This window comes from Pongo pygmaeus, chromosome 3 (assembly GCF_028885625.2).
Source record: "Pongo pygmaeus isolate AG05252 chromosome 3, NHGRI_mPonPyg2-v2.0_pri, whole genome shotgun sequence".
Lineage (NCBI taxonomy): Eukaryota > Metazoa > Chordata > Mammalia > Primates > Hominidae > Pongo > Pongo pygmaeus.
The window spans coordinates 82,226,755-82,245,565 of record NC_072376.2 but is presented as its reverse complement, the minus strand read 5'-3'; the positions used below and the strand labels follow the sequence as shown (position 1 = coordinate 82,245,565).

General features: G+C 31.3%; 1 protein-coding gene across 1 annotated transcript; it reads right to left on the bottom strand.

Moving 5' to 3' along the window:
- Nucleotides 1-958: 958 nt before the first annotated feature.
- LOC134739330 (alpha-S2-casein-like) lies at nt 959-17,605 on the bottom strand. Its single transcript, XM_063663168.1, has 13 exons — nt 17,562-17,605; nt 15,871-15,933; nt 14,496-14,525; nt 13,710-13,733; nt 12,407-12,433; nt 11,933-11,959; nt 10,825-10,848; nt 10,696-10,740; nt 7,257-7,280; nt 6,367-6,390; nt 4,542-4,665; nt 3,466-3,511; nt 959-1,232 (listed from the first exon to the last, which is right to left on the bottom strand). The coding sequence occupies exons 2-12, from the start codon at nt 15,919-15,921 to the stop codon at nt 3,486-3,488; spliced, it is 426 nt and encodes a 141-aa protein (XP_063519238.1). The 5' UTR covers nt 15,922-15,933; nt 17,562-17,605; the 3' UTR covers nt 959-1,232; nt 3,466-3,485.
- Between the last annotated feature and the right edge of the window lie 1,206 nt (nt 17,606-18,811).

The following is an 18,811-nucleotide window of genomic DNA, read 5'->3' as shown; positions in this document are numbered from 1 at the left end:
AATCCAATGAGAGAAACCTTAAGGAATTGGAGGACTCTTTGAAGTCCAATACATATTCCCCTATCTTTTACCCTATTCATCTTTCCAAAAAAATATGCTATATAATGACACTCACCTGCATATGACTCTCAGCTACCAGCTCAAACCAATTGCTTAAGGCAAATTGCAAGGCCATAATAATCTTCACTCCTCCCACCTTCACCCACTTCAGTGAATTTTCTTTTACTTTTCTTTTGATGGAACTGTATTTCTCCAGCTCCTTTTCACACTAATTTCACTTCACTGCTCAAACTTTGACTCGCCCAAATTGCTGTCTTTGACCACCCCTATGTAAAATTCGCTACCATTGCTCTACTTTATTTTTCTTTAGGGCAGTTATCACCACATGGCATACCCTGTCTTGCTTCTTTTCTTCTTTGTTGTCTTTCTCCAATGATTAAAATGTAATCTTGGCCATAAAGCCGAGATATTGTTTTTGTTTTCAGCTATAAAACAACATATAGAAAAATGCCTGGCATATCATAGGTACTCAATGTTTGTTAAAAGAAGTCTAAATCCCGATGGAAGGCCTTCAAAGCTATACTTTGTTAGTGACTTAATCACTTTTTATGGAATGATATTGCAGATTATTAACTGGCCAGGCACAGACTGGAGACTTGAGAACTCTGAAGAAAGTTGTATGGGATAGACAGATGGAAGCAGGGACAAACTAGAGAGATGTTAGAATGAGGGCCAGTAAGTGCTTAGAATACAGTCGTGGTTGAGAACCATAAGTATGTAACATTCAAATACATGTGATATGAGAGACAACCTTGAAATTAAGGGCCTCAAATGTACATAAAGTTATTTCAGTGATGTTCAAGCTGATTTATTCTCGTAATAGTGGCCTGGTCTCTCTAAGTGTGAGGAATGAAAAAAACAAAACAAAACAAAACACCAGCTACAACTTTGTTTGAAATTTTAATGTTTTGGCAAGTGATATACAGTTCCATATTTCAGAGGTAGTGGAGAAAAGACCTCATTTAATCATCAATACAGTAAATATGGTACCACAATCCAGATCTGGCATATCTTATGCAAACTAAAAAGATTATAACCAATACAGAAAATATTCCACACAATCTTCTTTTGGCTCAATACTGTTGACTTTTCAAGAAGCATGCCAAAATATATTGATAGTAGGAGGTGATGTGATAGATGAAATTATAAAGGAATTATTTTTCTAGTCATACCTATGAATAAAGAAAAAATATTGATCTATAAAATTTATATTCCAGAAAACACATACTACATATAATATGTAAAATACTTATGCACAAAATACATATAAACATTCAAACATGCAAGGTAGTGTAATATAATATAATTATTTATAGTTATTAATTGATATTTTCTAGTGCTGAAACAGTAGGCTATTAATATTTATTTTATAAATGACTGAATGATTGATAGTTAATAGCCAAACTCTTCACTGTGTATGCAAATAAAGATTCTATTTAATGCTCCCATTAAATAACAAGTATTTACATCTCTCATCCAATTTTGAAGAAACATTTTCTTAATTTCCAAATAGTTTACTAGACATAAAATATAATATTACTTCCTACACTGAGTATTTATTGATGTATTTGGATTATAGATTTGTCAAATAATTACACTGGGAAAACGTCCTTTTGGAAAAATTTTTAAAAACCTTTAAAAAGTAAAGTCTTCATAATCTATTTTATTAGAAATCTTTTTATTAATAGTTTTATTTTGTAAATATTCTGTAGATTTAATTTACTTCTGCCTTATAATATTCTTCTCGCATTGCCTTGCTTTGTTTATTTCTGGTTTACCTAAAGCTTCAGGTCTTAATCTGATCCAATTGACAGTATCATGCTCACAGTTCTAATTTTGCACTTAGTAAACTTCTTTGTAAACTTATTTACCCTTCTAGAAATGAGGTTAAGGAAGGTTGTCAGTATCTCATTTTTTTTTTACCAAGTTTCTCATATTGTGGGACTCATGAAAAGCAATTTCAAAATACAGAATGAATGACATCAAAGGGAATATCACGATTCAGATAACACAACTACAACCTCAGCTCTCATCCATAACAATTATGGTGTTATTTTTCTCATATAAGGTTATTTGGAAGGGCTGTTTGATCTCTTTCCATTGTCAGGAAAACCAAACAAAAATAGAATCAAGCTGTGAGACCAATTCCCTTTCACATTATTCTTGAACTCCTGAACTTGGATACGGGGTTGCCTCTGTAGTTGAGTCTTTCAGAGGAAGCAACCTAGGACCAGACACTAGGTTGGAATCTTGGCTCTTTCGCTTATCACATACAATATGATCATGGGCAATTTATGTAACTTTTTTGTGCATTGCTTGTCTCTTTTATACATTAGTTAATAATGATAACAACTTCACAGGGTTATGTGACCATGAAGCTAGTTAATATTGGAAAAAAAGTTTAGAACTGTGGCGGGCACACTCTAAGCACTCAACAAACGGCAGCTATTATTATCAGATTTGCTGTTGCACCCTTTGTCACGATGATGTATACTTATTATTTTACACATCTATGCATATAGGTTTTGACCAACAATTTAAATTTAGGAGGTGTAGGTAGAAAAATGGAGATAAACTGAGAGAGACTAAATTTCAGAATGGAGAAACCTCTAATAATTATAATGAAAACATAAGGAAAAAAGGAGACCAGATAAAGTGAACCATGACTATAAGTCACCATTGACTTGATGCTCTGTCAGACTCTTTTTTTTTTTTTTACTATACTTTAAGTTCTAGGCTACATGTGCACAACGTGCAGGTTTGTTATGTATGTATACATGTGCCATGTTGGTGTGCTGCACCCATTAACTCATCATTTACATTAGGACCTGTTAGACTCTAAATCTACTGTGGAGGCAAATGCAATCTAGATTAGAATCTCAAAGGGAATGACAGTGATCACAAGTAGGAAAGTAGGCTTTATACATTTATCTATATCTATATGTATGTGAGTTTTCCCAGAGAAATTGCTGCAGGAAAAATTTGTATAAAGTAGCTCAAATTGTAACATTAAAAAAAATCTACCAAAAATATATATATTTCTCCAAGCAGAAATGTTGAGTGAAAGTCGAAAGACAAACTTCAAAGTAAACCAGTGTAGCCACTTGTCTTTGTGAAGATTTCTTCTAAGAGTCATTATTTCTGGTTAATGCATCCAGTTCACCGAGGAAATTTTCTGTAGTTTATTTTTTAAAATTTGCAAAAAAACCATATGCCTGCAAGTTACACAGATAACTCTTCTTTGTGAATCAAAAAGTGTATAGGGAAAATTAAAGTATTTTATAAGCCAATCTCTGATTTAAAGAGAATTTATCTAAATTATTCAAATTATTGCTTTGATGTTGTATTCTTAAGTGAAGATCCTACTTAAATTTTTGTTCAATGACTAGTCTTAAAGGTACTTACTCAAGCTCAAATTGCAGCAGTTAATTCAAGAATCTTACACGTTCTTCTTAAAAGAAAAAGAATAATGCATTTTAACTATTTATATCTCACTTCAAATATTTAGAAACGATTTTAAACATCTAAGATTCAAACCTAAATTATGAAAGTCTTATTTTCTACAGTGATAATGATAAAGTCCTCCAAATGTTACATGCCTATCTAAGAAATTCAATCACATCTCAAAATAAAGATAGAAAATAGAATCTAGAGAATTATCAGATCTCAGACCCAGTCCTAGGACTTCTGATGCCAAATTATTAATATTTATACTAAATTTTCAGCTTTTTTTTTTTTTTGAGATGGAGTTTCATTATTGTTGTACCGGTTGGAGTGCAATGGCGCAATCTTGGCTCACTGCAACCTCCAACTCCCGGGGTCAAGCGATTCTCCTGCCTCAGCCTCCTTAGTAGCTGGGATTACAGGCACCTGCCACCATGCCCAGCTAACTTTATGTATTTGTAGTAGAGACGGAGTTTCACCATGTTGGCCAGGCTGGTCTTGAACTCCTGACCTCAGCTGATCCACCTGCTTCGGCCTCCCAAATTGCTGGGATTACAGGCGTGAGCCACCACGCCCGGCCAATTTCAGCTTTTTAGATTCAATTTCCTGCCCTACCATTTACTTCTTATGTTAAAGAAAAGGCATCCTAAGCCAAAAGACTTGTTAAATGAAGGTAAACTATTACATGTAGCTTGGAAAACTGAATCCACTTCTTTTAATTTCAGAATCTATTGTAAAATAAAATTAGTTATTTCTATTTTTCTACTTCAATGGATTACTGTAAAAATCAAGAGGATATATACACAAATGTTTAGAAAACTAAAATCTAATATAATGCAATCCTTTTTCCCTAGCGTTATGATTGCAGTTATATTTGAAACATATGATTTTTATTTCATTACTGGCCTTGACATTTTGATTTAAATTTGATTTAAATTCCACATGATAACTTAGATTCTTTTTCTTTATTTCATTTCTTTTTATCTCATTTTTCACAAAACACAATAATTATATATTTTTTAAAAAGGTGAACATACCCAAATGGGAATATATGGGTAGGTGTTTTCCTGAATGTGATTCCACAGGTTCATAGACTACAAGGGGAACAGCCTGGACATACTGGGGGACAGTGAACTTCTGGAGAAACTGGTTGGTTTTCATCTAGAAAGAAATAAGATTATTAATAATTACCCCACATTTAATCTCTCCCAGAGTTCAAAAGAGGGCTACATAGAAGCAAATGAATTAAAACTTTGCCAATTTAGTTAACTGTTAAATTATTCCAGGTAGGACCAGCAAAAGGAGAGTTTACTTATGTAAAAGTCACTGTAAATATTTATATGTTATGGAGTAAACTTCAGAATTAAAGAGAGTCTCTAATTCTGACACTCACACAAAGATGTCTAAAAGAAAAAAAATAAATTTATATGTAAGAAGCCAAGAGGAAAATTATTTGAATCACAGAGATAAGTGTCTTAGTTTATTATTTATTGTTGTGCATATAATCCTTAGAGTCAGAGAGGCTCAGTATAATTTTTTGTGATTTTACTCACTGGAATCTATGATACTGATCTTGTTGCTTAAGCTCTCTGAGCATCACTTACATTGCAGAATTATGTCAGTTAATATATAGAGAGCATTCTGATTAGTGCTGGTCACCTATTTTATGTACAATGGATGTTCTCTACATCCAAGTTCTTTCTTTAAGCATTCTTCATAAACCTTATTATAGATTATTGATTATTGTAGGTAATAAAGATGGAATTAAAATGATAACTTTACACAGGATAATTTCCAGTTTTTATGAATATACAGTTAAGTGTGGACTGGATCCATGGCTATGATATACAATTGATACAATGGTAGAATTCTTCTGGGATCATTTTGACAAAGTGTAAAGATTTTCATAGCACCTAGAACTTACGAAACTAGACAGGTTTTTAGTTGGGAGAATTAGTTTGAGAACATTGAAGCAAATAGTACTTCTGTTACAAAAATTTTACAAGCAATTTCAGTGTCTAGGACGATGACGACTATAATATTAATATTACTGCTATAGTACATTTATTGTATTATACAGTTTACATGTATTACCTGAAATGATCCTTACCAAAAAATTAAAGTCAGAAGTATATTCACATGTTCACTTTTTTGTTGAAGACACTGTAGTTGAGAGGGACAAAGTACTTAAGAAATGTCACAGCCATAAAAAATGGTGGAGCTGCAGTTGGAATATAAACTCTCTGACTCCAAAGCCTACGTCGTTTCACTGAGATACATAACCCTCTATACCACACTGATTGGCTACAAGAACTGTGGTTTGAAAATAATAACTAACGGTCTTTTATTTAGAGATATTAGGTCATAACATACTGTCAAAGAGAAGTTGGAATATAGTTGTGCTATCCTGGTACCTTGATTAAATCATTTAAAATACAAACACTATTTTTTGAGATTTGCAATTGCTCAAAAATCAATAGATTAAAATTGTTTTTCTTAAAAGATATATTCATATTTATTTGAAAAGAAAGGTGCATACCACGATAACAACAGTAACAAAACTACTACAGATTTTGAATTTGATTTTAAATATTTATTTGGAATTCAGTGATGTGAAAGTTGAGGGGAAGAAAGAGTTGAGATTTTATATATATACACACATGTATATGTGTGTGTGTGTATATATATATTTTTTCTTTATTTGCACTTTAAGTTTATGAAATAACTACCAGTTGTTTCAGGTAGTTCTTTTCTTCATTTGACTTAATTTTCTGTTAAGAACCAAAAACAACTGTTATGAAAACAAAAGAAATTACTACTGGGTAATATTAATTGTATTTTGTTTCAAAGATATTTACATACCTCAGGGAATACTTCAGCAGATTCCTAAAGGAAAGAAATTAAAAGTCAGCTTTACTTGTATGACACACCAGTAATTGCATGTAACTAGTTATAGTAAAGAGATAAAGCTAATTGAAAAATTCAGAGCCAAGTCATTGCTAATGAGAAGTGATCTTAATCACTGATTAAAGAAATCAATTAAGAATCATTACAATAAAACATTCATTATTAGAGCACACACTCTGTGTTAACAATGACACATTTCTAAAGATATGTGCTATTACAAGGTCTTCATCCAGGTGCATTGTTCAGAAAGTAAAAATTACTACAGATAGTAGTCAGCTAAAATAATGAACTCATAGGCCAGGTGAGGTATGATGTAAACCAAAGCTCACATGCCATTTCTAGAAGTGATATGGGTTCTTATACTGAGACTGAAAGAAAGAGTAAAATATGCTTCCTAAGGCACCGATGAGGAAGACTTTGGACTGTGCCTCAGGTCACAAGACTCCAGCTCACAATCCATATTTTCCCCTTCCCCAGGACCTTTTCCAATTGCGCTCACCTACCTGGCTCTTTCTATTACAATAGGTGTTTCTTGTGGCAGTCACCAAATAACTCATATAATTCACTTTAGTGGATGATACTCATTATCTCCTAACTAATACTAGTTATCTCCTAAACAATATTGAGAGAGTAAAACTTTAGTGAAAGCAATTGACAGACTCTAGATTTCACACTGAGCTGTTTTAAAAAATGAAGTTCAGGCTGGGAGTGGTGACTTATGCCTGTAATCCCAGCATTTTGGCACAGTTATATCATAACTATTATGAAATAAAAATAACTTTTTAAAATTTATGTAATGAAAGATAACTTTAAATTTTTATTTAATTTTAATAGTTATGACTTACTTCTTGGGAGATGCTGGTAGATTCCTTAGGAAAAGAAAAGATAAGACATATTAATTATATATCAATTCAGATATTACTTTCCACCATGCAGTTTACCATTTTTTCACAAAAGAACAAGACTAGGCAAATCATTAGGTGATATTCAGGGTATCTCTAGGCATATGTTATGCACCAGTAGTAGAAATATATTTGAAAATTAACCATGTATAAAGTTGAATCCTTATTAGGAAAACATATAATAAATTCCTATTACCCAGTTTACAAATTTGAGAATGCACACCATGATTCCTGAAGGAATGTTGTTATTCAATGACAGCTAGCAAAATAAATGGTATTGAACATTTTTTTCTAGAGCCTGGTCCTGTACAAATCTAATCTGGCTAACTTTGAATGTCACAGTTGTAGTCAGCATCCACAAATTATTCTTATCATTGCTGCACTTGTTATTTTCTCTAATTCTGTAATTCTAATTTTATGCATAAAGAATAATAATTTGGAATAAAGGCAATCTTGTACAGAATTTAATATCTGGAAATGGATGTCAAGATGTTGTCTACATGAGAAACTGCCTCGTCTCACTAGATAAATGTTGCTCTTTTTTTCTGTATAATAACAAATATAAAAAAATTCAATTTTATGACCTAATTAAATAATCAAGTGAAATATCTGACCCTTTCTGGAAAAAGTTTAGTTAAAATCAGTCTTCCTTTATTAAATTCTTATAGTTTCCTACAGTAGCAATACACAAATAATCCTGTACCTAAAAGAAATTACTGTCTAACTTTATTTATTATATTTAAGAGTTGGCACAAGTATTGGATTGTAGTTATTAACGATGCCACATTTTAAAAAGTAGAATACTGTATGTGGAAATGCGCCAAAGAATACTGCAATGTTTCCATACAACTATATATTGCTCAGATAAGGAAATGTGTATTTAGTTTTATGATAAATGCTGAAAATTATAGTGTTGAGCAGATGTCCTCTGTCAAAGGGAAGTTTTGAACATTAAAGCATTTTCTTTACATAAAAAATTGACTTTAAAATCAAAATGTGGCAAAATGTTAGTGTATTAGCCATCCACTAGTAACCATAATTTACTTTTAGCTGAGCAAAAATATTTTAGTAAGAGGAATGACTGAGGCCAATTAAAAAACAAAAAAGATAAGAAAGAGATGGTTAAGTCTAGTGGAGTCTAAGGGAGAAGAAACTATTATTTCCATGTGAAAAATTGATCATGGAAGAATCTTCCTTCTCTTTTCCTAAGTTGGGTATATATAGTATATGCAATTCAGCACCTTACCTTTATTATCTGATTGACTTTAAAGTCAAGGAGACGGCAAAATCTGCCATGGCATATACCTAAGATACAGAGATAAGTGAAGTAACAAAGACTTTGAGCACCATCGATAAATGGTGATCTTCTGAGGGCATGTAAATTTGGGGAGTAAGGTGGATTGATACTGGTAACTCTTGTTAGTAGTGCTTTTTAATAGTATTTTGGCTAATGATTTGTGGTTTATTTCTATTCTAGAAAATACTTAAATTTATTTGAATTTCAACATTCAAAATGATTGGAACATTTTCTCTCTGGTTAGTTTAATTATGTTTTCTTTTAAAAGAAAGTAAGAAAGACGCAAACGAAAATGCAGAGCTCACCGGAATGGGACTATTAGGATAGATTATTGTCTTAATTTGATTCCCTGGGTTCATAACTACCTGAGGTTGGTGAGAAGCCTGAAGATATTGGAGAAAGCTTAACTCTGGGTAATACTGGTTGATTTTGTTCTGTAAAGAAAGAAAATGATCAATATTTACATTAGTATTGAATCTTCTTCATGGCTCAGAGCATATCTGAGCAAAATTAAATTTAAAACTTTTTAAGATAATATATAAATTATGTCAAATTGACCAAGGAATAACATTTTCAATATAAAATTCAATATCATAGCGCTTACATTCAAAAAGTGAACTTTAGAATTAAAGAAATCATGTGGCTATTTTAGTATTCCTGTTGAAGTGAAGCTTTTTACTGAGTGTAAAAAGCAAAACAATGTGTGTGAAAGGAAGTGGAGGCTTATCAAGAAATTTGTCTTAGTTTTTCATTCATTTTTCCACATCCGGTTGAAGAAGCTTTGCAGTTGGAGTAGGGACATCTCAGTTTACATTCCCTTTCCCCTGGGCTGGTTGCTTTACCTCTCATAAGCATCACATACCTTGAAGTTTTATATGGATTGAAATATGAAGAGTGGTTTTTATAGTACCTGTCACATATGTCCATCTGAAAAGTTTTCTAGTATGTTTCTACTTTGATTTTGCTGTGAATACTTAACCAACATTTCCTGTAGAAATTAAAGATGGAATCACTTAAAATGGCGTCTTCACTCTTGGAGAATTTCCAGTTCATACAGATGATAAGTAAATAGGTATGTAAAACATGTGTTTTTTGAATTGCTCAGGGATAAGTGTTAAATGGACACACGATTACAACAAACAAGGGAAGAATACAATTAAATTTATTTAGATAAAGTATAAAAAAGATTATCAGGGCAATTAGAATTTTCTAAAAATAAAATAGTTTTATTTCAGAGATCTTGTTTTAACATGACCAAGATTTAAAATGGATTTTTTGTCTGTGTATACACTTAATAATAATTGCTACTTTTGGCACATCTTGGAAATTTTTCAAGCAATTGATTATATAATTTACCTATATTATCTAGCATCATCCTCATAAAAACCTGTAGGATTAGTGTTACTAAATTCATTTTCAGTCGAGAAAAATGTAAGGTCCAGAGGTTAAATAATAACTTAGAGAGCTGAAGTTGGAAGGGAAATCACTTGACCCTGAAGCTTATCCTCTTTCCTTGAGCTGCACATTTCTCTAGTCCACAGAGGATGAGTTACGTGATTTCCTATGGCTTAGAATGAAAGTAGTTAAAAGCTTATAAATTCCTGTTGCTACTTCATAGAGCTGAGTGATGAATTTTGTGTTTGTTAAACTATGGTGATATCTCGATTAGATCACGTTGATTCCTTTTTTTTTTTTGAGAGTTGAGGTCTTGCTATGTTGCTTAGGATGGTCTTGAACTCCCGGTCTAAAACAATCCTCCTTCCTCAGCCTCCTAAAGTGCTAAGATTACAGGTGTGAACCACCATGCCCAGCCTCATAATTTTTTACTATGTTTGTAATTCTTCCAAATTTAGTTGGATTGCTCATTTTTCTTAAAAGATAACTGCAGATATATTTGTTAACATAGTATTTATATATCACAGTAACAACAACAGGAAAAAGTAATTTTATCATAAGTATGGTGCTAGATATTTCAGTGTGGTGCTAAATATTTCATTGAGAAGGAATGATGTGATCATTTGGAAGAAGAAATAATTGTGAAATATATTCTTTTACTTGAAATAATACATTGTATGAAAAATTTACCATCTGCTTTAAGTAGATCCTTTCTTCCTTAGTCAGTTCATTGTTCTATTAAAACCCAAAGGACATATTAGAGAAATACAAAATAAAAATGTTACTAATGGTATTAATTTTATTTAAATAATGACTTACTTCAGTGGATACTTGAGCAGATTCCTAAAGGAGCAAAATGATAAATAGCTTTACTTGAATGATGTAGTAATAATTGTCTCTACATAATTTTAGGAGAAAGTTAGGGATGAGTAATTATTCAGGGTCCAACCCACTAGCACTAAGATACTCTCATTTATTAAGAATTAAATATGTGACATTATTTATCACCAGGACTTTTTCTGTCAATGTAATAAAAGGACTAAAATATGTTTTATTTTGAATGCTTTATTAATTTAACATTTTTCAGGCAATTTCATATGACTACAGGGTACAGGCAGGTGACCAAAAGTATGCAAAATAGACCTGGTGAGGGTGTAATAAACTAAACCCTACATGCTCTTTGTTGAAATGACAGACATGGCTCAAGGCTCTCAGATTGAGATCAACACTTAAAACTAAGTAAAGACTAAGGCGAGCTTCCTAAGACACTGATTATAAAGAACTTAGGCTTTGTCTGAGGTCATGGGACACTGGACAATAATTCACGATGACACTGCCTGCTATTCTAGAGCACTCTTACAACCTGGCTCGCCACCACAGAGTGTTTCAGGTGTTGGTGACTTACACAATTCCTAACCCAAATCTGCATTCAATCTTTTTAAAAGTGGTTCTCAAAGTATTATGTGTATCAGTATCACCTAGAGGCCCTGCTAAGATACAGATTGCTTAGCTCCAAACCAGAGTTTTTGATTTAGTAAGTCAGCTGTGAGGACTATGATTTTGTATTTCTAACTGTTTTCCAGGTGCTGTGGTGCTACTTATCTGGGGACTACCATTTGAGAGCTGCTGTGCTAAACAATATTGAGAGGGTTTCCAAAGAGAAATGATGGTGAAGGAAATTGGCAAGCTCTTGATTTGCACAAAAATGCAATTTCCTATTGAGTCACATATACATTTGCAGAGAGAATAGGGAAGAATAAATAACAATTCTCAATATAGTCAATTTCAGCCACTCAAAATGATTTTGAGTCATGTATGTGATTTTTCCACTTCTCCCTTGGAGTGTTTAGATGTAAATTATCAAACTATTGTATACTACTACTAGAAAGCTGCTATTTCTTTGATTTTAAAAGAAACAGAATCTTACCTCACTAGATAAACTGCTAGAAGATTGCTGATAAATTGAAATGAAAATAAAAATAAAATAATTTGGTGATAGGAATAAATTGAATCCTTGAATAGCAGTAGTTACTTTAGATATGTTCCACATTAATTACCTACTTCATCATTGTACTAAACATCAAAAGAAGGATTGAAATAAAAACAATATAATCAGGTTTCATAGGTTCTTATTATGAATCATCTTTGCAAAACAAATGGGAGGGATTCACATAATCTGTTATTTAAATGGAAGTATCTCCATTATGAGAATAAGGGCAAATTTAAGGGAATAAAAAGAATGGATGCAGGATGAAGTTATAATTTTAAAAAAATTATAAAAATAATTTCTGGATTATTAAAAGAGAAATATTCCAGATGTGTTACAGACTATTATTAATATTTAATATTAGGTATATATATTGTCAATCAAATATAGTTCAGATGAATAAAAATATCTCACCATCGTATCTATTTTATTTGCAGTTTCCTAGTTAAAAAAGAATTAGACATATTATTCCTGTAGCATTGCTTATAAGGTATATTTTACTGAATGTAAAGAAAAAACCCACCTACCACAGGGAGAAGCATTCATTTTCATTTTATGGATTTGAATGAATTATATCAAAATTGTTCATTTCATAATAAACGTGCCAACAGTAGTAAATTCAAATGTAAGCACCATGAGGGAGGGAATTTGCTTGTTGTATTTATTTACTGTGGTATTTCAGAGCCTAGAATATTGTTTGGGATACTGTTCTTCCTCAATAATATTTGTTAAATGAATGAGTGAATACACAAAATTAATTTAGTCCACAGCTGGATAATTATTTTTAACTTTAAATAACTGTAAACATTTTAATGTATATTTGAAATACATAATTAGGACTTAAACATGTGATTTGCAGATAGATTATAAAAGTTTTTGTTAAAAATAAATGTATTTAGTTTTAAAAGAGAAAATTTTGAAATAAATATTAAAAATTGCTGAAGGAATTAAAAATCACAAAATTACTAGGTCTCTATTCTTTGTTGGAAATAACTGTGGAAGTGTTTAGTGGATTCATTGATTCTTGCACAAATTAATATTCTTCAGTTGAATTATTCATTGAGTTAGGACAAGTGCACGCTTTTGTCCTGTTTTTCAAATTTCTCTTACAACAAGTATACTTTTTATGTATGCTAGTTTCAACTTTACTCAAGATCAGATTTGAAATCAAAGTCTTATACTTGCTAGATTTTGGAGCAAATGTCCTTCCAAAAACAAAATTGGAATTGATTCAAATCCTGATTCAAGAGAAACATAATTTTCCATAATTCTTATATACATTTTTTAGCATAAAGTAAAATACATTAAATGGTCATCCAAAAAGTCAAGAATTAGTGAGGTGAAGAGTAGATGATTGATCATAAATAACTCCATTCAAAGAGATGACACTTTGAAAACTTGGTTCACAAATGGGCCACAAATATGTTTTCACGTGATCCTTTCACATAATTTCACAGCGGTTAAGACAATACAAACATCACTCACTTTACACTTGGAGATGAAAAAATAATACTCACATGGAAAATAATTTACAATTGATAAAAATACACTTCATTAATCAAACACAACATTAACAAATGAATTTTACCTGTCTGGTTTGGAAGACCATGTTATTGTTCGGCTTAAACTTCTGGAAAAAATAAATAATATTCACTTTATAGCTATATAAAAACGACAAATTATTTTAAAATATTTAATGTAAGAAGTTAGGACTTACTTCTTGGTAGATGCTGGCAGATTCCTTAGAAAAATAAATTAATAATATATTTGATTACCTGTGAAATATTTTATTCATACTACCCAAATTAGCATCAATCCATACTCATTATACAGTAGCTGAAGATAAAATACTTGGTCTTTTCCTGAATTACAGATTGAATTTGACTAAAAATTTTACTCTCCTTAATTAACTTATTTTTATATTCTAGTTAAATAACTCAATCTGAACTCTTAATATACTTGTGGTATAAGCCAGATACAATATTTTTGTAAATGCTAACAGCAAAGGAATAATTTGTCTTCTGTAGAGTTTTCTTTTCTTTGTTTTTTTCTCTCTTTGATTTCTAAACGAAATACATAGTAGCATAACAGGGCAATTATTTGGCCAACCTTAAAGAGCTTTGGACACCTTGTATGTAGCCATGAGCAAGAAGACATTTAGAAATGAGCACTTAATGTAGATGTAGGTGTACCTGAGCCCCTTTCTCCATAATAATATGTAATGGACTCCATAATAATATGTAAAGGACACCATTACTTCCATACTAATATCACCATTATTGGATAAATACCAGAGAATCAAGTGGAAAAGGGCACAAATCTAATCTTGTTACATTTGGATGCATGCATTTTCCTTTATTCTCCCCACACATTCAAGCAATAATTGCACTTCAAATTTTCCATGATTCTGCAACTCTGCTGTTATTGATCACAAAAATGAAACTAACCCAGGACATTTGTGTTATTAGGTGCCAAGAAGTGTTTTTATCATAAAGTACCTTACCTCACTGGAAGAGGAGGAGTGCTTTATTTCCTATATAAGTCACAAAAAACAAACACAAATTTAATTTAAAATACCAATGTGAATCTTTGCCTCTACTGTTTAATGGCAATAAAATATTATAACACTGCTTCTTGGGGAAATTTAATGAAATGAGGCCTCCTTTAACAAATTACCCCTGTTTCTAATATTGTCAATAAATAATGAAAACATTACTCTGAATTTCCCTGGAAAACTCTGAAACAAATGTCCCTTGATTTTTATCTGAGTATCCTTGTCTATTAAATGGAACAATTGAGGCCAACTATTTAATTTTTAAAAGTGAAGGAAAGAGAGTGGTTACATCTAGTAACCACCCGTAGAGCATAAGATAGAAGAAATTATTGATCCTGTGTATTATTGATTACTAAAGCATTGTTTTTTTTTACTTTTTAAACCAACTTGTTCATATTAAAAATGAAATTCTCACTTTAGATGTACTCAGTTGGCTACAAATTTAAGAAGGCACAAATGCCTGCATGTATATATCTCTTACATATGGGGGGATGTGCATTATAAAAGAGTACACTGAGCACTATAAAAGTAAAAGATGACTTTATGGGAAGAGTGACATGTTGGAGTGGGAAGGAGGTGGGTAAGTGAGTTTTTTTTTTTCCTGTGAATGAGGGTGCTAATAATGTTAGAAGATTAAAATTATAGGTAGTACAAAATGTATATATGTATGTATATATATGTATCTATATCCATGTATGCAAAGCACTTTTATATGTATTGTCTATTACATACTTACAGTTTTGTGACATGAATATCATTATTATATCCTCACTGGGTTATTTGGCAAATAATTTACAAAGTTGCCACTGAAAATCTAGAGCTACTAACTCCATCCTCTGTAACATGTCCTTATGTATATTTTATCATCATGGCTTCTTAATTACTTGTATCAAGAATGATGAAATTCTGTTACTCCATTGATAGCTACCTTTGGAATCCTCAATTATAGTGGTGAGGCTTTCTTACACTTCTAGAAACATGCGGCAGAGTGGAAATAATCCCTCCAGAAAATTTCAACATATATTCCAACATATTATGGAGGAAAATTCCTGCCTTTTTTTCCTATACATATAGCCTATCCAATACTAAAGTGAAGTCACTTTGTAGAAAGACTATTTGCCTGAACACTCTGTTTAAGGTAGAGTCAATAATGTCATTGACTAAATATTGATCATAGACTAATATTGATCATAGACTAAAAGGTCACATATTTAGTCAATGTTTATTACTGTTAATGCCTGAATCTTCTGCATATAGTAAAAAGTTCATTTTTCTTATACATTTAAATAAGAATTGATATCACTCTATGTCCCAGTATGCTTACATGATGTGCCAGAGCAACAGCCAAAAGGCAGGTAAAGATGAAGAACTTCATGGTTGTTTGGTCCTGCAAAAACATGTACAGAAAATTAATCACATAATTTATAGTTCCAAAACTTATACATTCTTTTATTTATTTACCTATTATTATTTTTATACCTGATGAATGAGAAAAGATAGTGAAGATTGAAAGCATTTGCTTTTGAGAAGCTCATAAATATGAATGTGAATACAATAGTTTATTTTGAAAGAGACTGTTTTTTCAACAGGACTAATTTAAAGGCATATTTGTTAAAATGTGGAAGATTCATTCAAATATCATTGGTTCTTGGGGCTAATCTCCAATGACAGGCATTTTGTGAAGAATGATTATCAGAAAAACAAAATACAACAGGAACTCCTTTTAAAATCAGATTTCAGGGAGTCAAAACATGCAGCCTGGCTCCCTAATAGGAAATAGCAGGTAGAATTAACACTGGATTGGGAATAAAGAATCCTGCAGGTCCCAGTTTAACCCTGGACTGGCCGCTAAAGCTTCAGTAAGCCAATGAACATCACCATACCTTATTTAATACATTTAATAAATGTGAGTTGACTACACACGATCTCTAAGATCCATTCCAGCTAGATTGGTGTCTCATACTATTGATATAAACAAATCCACAAGGTTTTCTGAATACTTGTCACTAAATTTCTCTTCCTTATGTTTAAATGAATAAGTAAAAATTAAAGTTATTCTAAAGTATTTTTGATATATGTAACTCTTTATAGTGTACATATTTACAATTTATTTTTAAAGGATAATTTAAAGCTTACCCAATGATAACAAAATGGGCTTATGATCCACACCTTTGTGAATACAGAGGGTGTGTCTATATAGGCATCAAATTATACCTTCATATTTTTATTGCATAATTTTTGAAAGATTTCTCAATTATATAGTATAAAATATCTCACCCTTGAAGTGAATAATAATACCATGTAGTTGATGAAATAATCATTAATAATAATACCATATAGTTGATGAAATAATTATTTATTCTTCTAAGATGCAAATAATAAATATGTATACAGCATATTTCATATAGGCAAAGTTTTGTTCACAATCGTAAGGCATATTTCATTATCTTTATAATAAATACCTGAAATAATATATTTTATATGGCTGTGTTTATATCAATTTTACCTATAAATAGCATTTTACATAGATGAAAGAATTAAAACATGGAAACTGTTAGTTCTTAATTAGACATATTCTTAATATTTTGGGAAAGGAAATTAAAAATAGCTGTAACTACTAAGCAACAACTATGGCAAATATTGTGCTAGACATTTTACTGTTATCTGTAATCTTCAGAATAACTACGTAATGTCAGAATTTTTGCCTCCCATTTCCAGATGTATAAAGTGGTCAAGAGGCCATATACAAACTGATTATCTTGGTCATGACTTCAGAAAATAACCTTAGTACTTATAAGACTGTGTCATAATAAGCATAACATATTAATTGTATTATTAAAAAATAAAATAACAAAGAAGTTTGTAATAAATAAAAATATTTCTTAAGCAATTTATGGTATGTTGATATTGACACCTTTAAAAATAATTGCATTTTTATTGTACAGAAGAGTAATAAGCTTTAAAATATTTTTTATTAGCACTTAATATAAGAAAAATAATATATGAAGATATTACCTTGTTTCCCAAATGGAAGACCAGTGGACTATGCAGTGGATAATCTGCAGTGGGTTATTTTAATACTATTTAAACCTTTGTTTCTCCATAATAGGGTAATTCTGTGGTTTAAAATATCTAAAAAGGCACTTGAATTCTGAGAAGTCAGAATGGTTAGAAATTTTTTTCTTGATTTTTGTTCCACAAATTCCAAGGAGTGCTTTAGGACAGTTTGATTTAGAACATGATAACAGGAAATGAGGGTGTTATAATACTTAATAATTGGCTGTATTTTGTATGTAGCCTCATTCATGAAGTAGTTTTTTGATTTAAGATAAGTATTTTTTTATTTCCTTGTCTCCTGTTATCAAATTTTCCATAGCTAATATTTGTGCCCCATTTCTTGTTACTCTTTATGCCTCATTCAGACCCTTTCCTGAGCACAACATGAATTCTTGTGTCTTTGTGACTCCTCGTTTTGTGTGAGCAAGAATTTCCCTCTCTCAAATTCTCATTGGAAATGCCTGATAAATTTCTGTTTTAAAACACCAGCTTAAAATTTAGACAAAGCTGTGAAAATATCCTGTGATTCTCATACAAACACAATTCCTTATACAGTTGGTGTATGGTTTTTTACATTTAATTAAAAGAAAATATAAAAATTTATATGTAGATAGGTGCTAATATATAACTATATTTGACTTAACAAAGATTTACTGAGAACCTACTATATGCCATGAACTCTTTTGAACACATAAAATAGAGTCATGAAAAAAGAAAAGTTCCAGGCTTCATGGAGTTTATAGTTTAACTGAAAGGGAGACTAATAAACATGATAATTAAGTAATCTATAGTTGGTTTGATAGTGATAAATAGTAAGGGGTAAATGGAATTGGAAAAAGAAATAAAAACTTTTGGTAGGGAAGGGATTTTCAATATTAGATAGTATAGCCAGGAAAGCCTCCCTGAGCAAAAGAGTAAAAATGTAAAGAAATAAATGTATAAACCAGGAAGAATGCTGGGAGAAGAGCAACCTAGTGCAGGCCTTAAAATAGGATCATGCGTGGCATGTTTAAAAATAACAAGTACAACAGTGTGGCTGGAGTTGAGTAAATCTGGTGAACCTGAGGTCAGAGAAACAAAAGGGGCCAAATAATGCAGGACTTTTAGGGCCTTGTGAAAACCTCAAAATACTTTTACTCTGGAATTCAGTTTTTGGCCAGAATTGCATATCAGAGACTGCATTTACCTCAACTCCTGTTTTCAGTAAC

Bases quoted from the DNA above. Each gene is read 5' to 3' on its own strand.
- LOC134739330 (XM_063663168.1), bottom strand. From the start codon at position 15,921: ATGAAGTTCTTCATCTTTACCTGCCTTTTGGCTGTTGCTCTGGCACAT. The intron at 12,434-13,709 runs GTAAGTCCTAAC...TTTTTTAACTAG, and splicing joins CTGCCAGCATCTACCAAGAA to GAAACTGCAAATAAAATAGA. The intron at 10,741-10,824 runs GTAAGTCATTAT...GGGTTTTAATAG, and splicing joins CTGCTCAAGTATCCACTGAA to AACAATGAACTGACTAAGGA.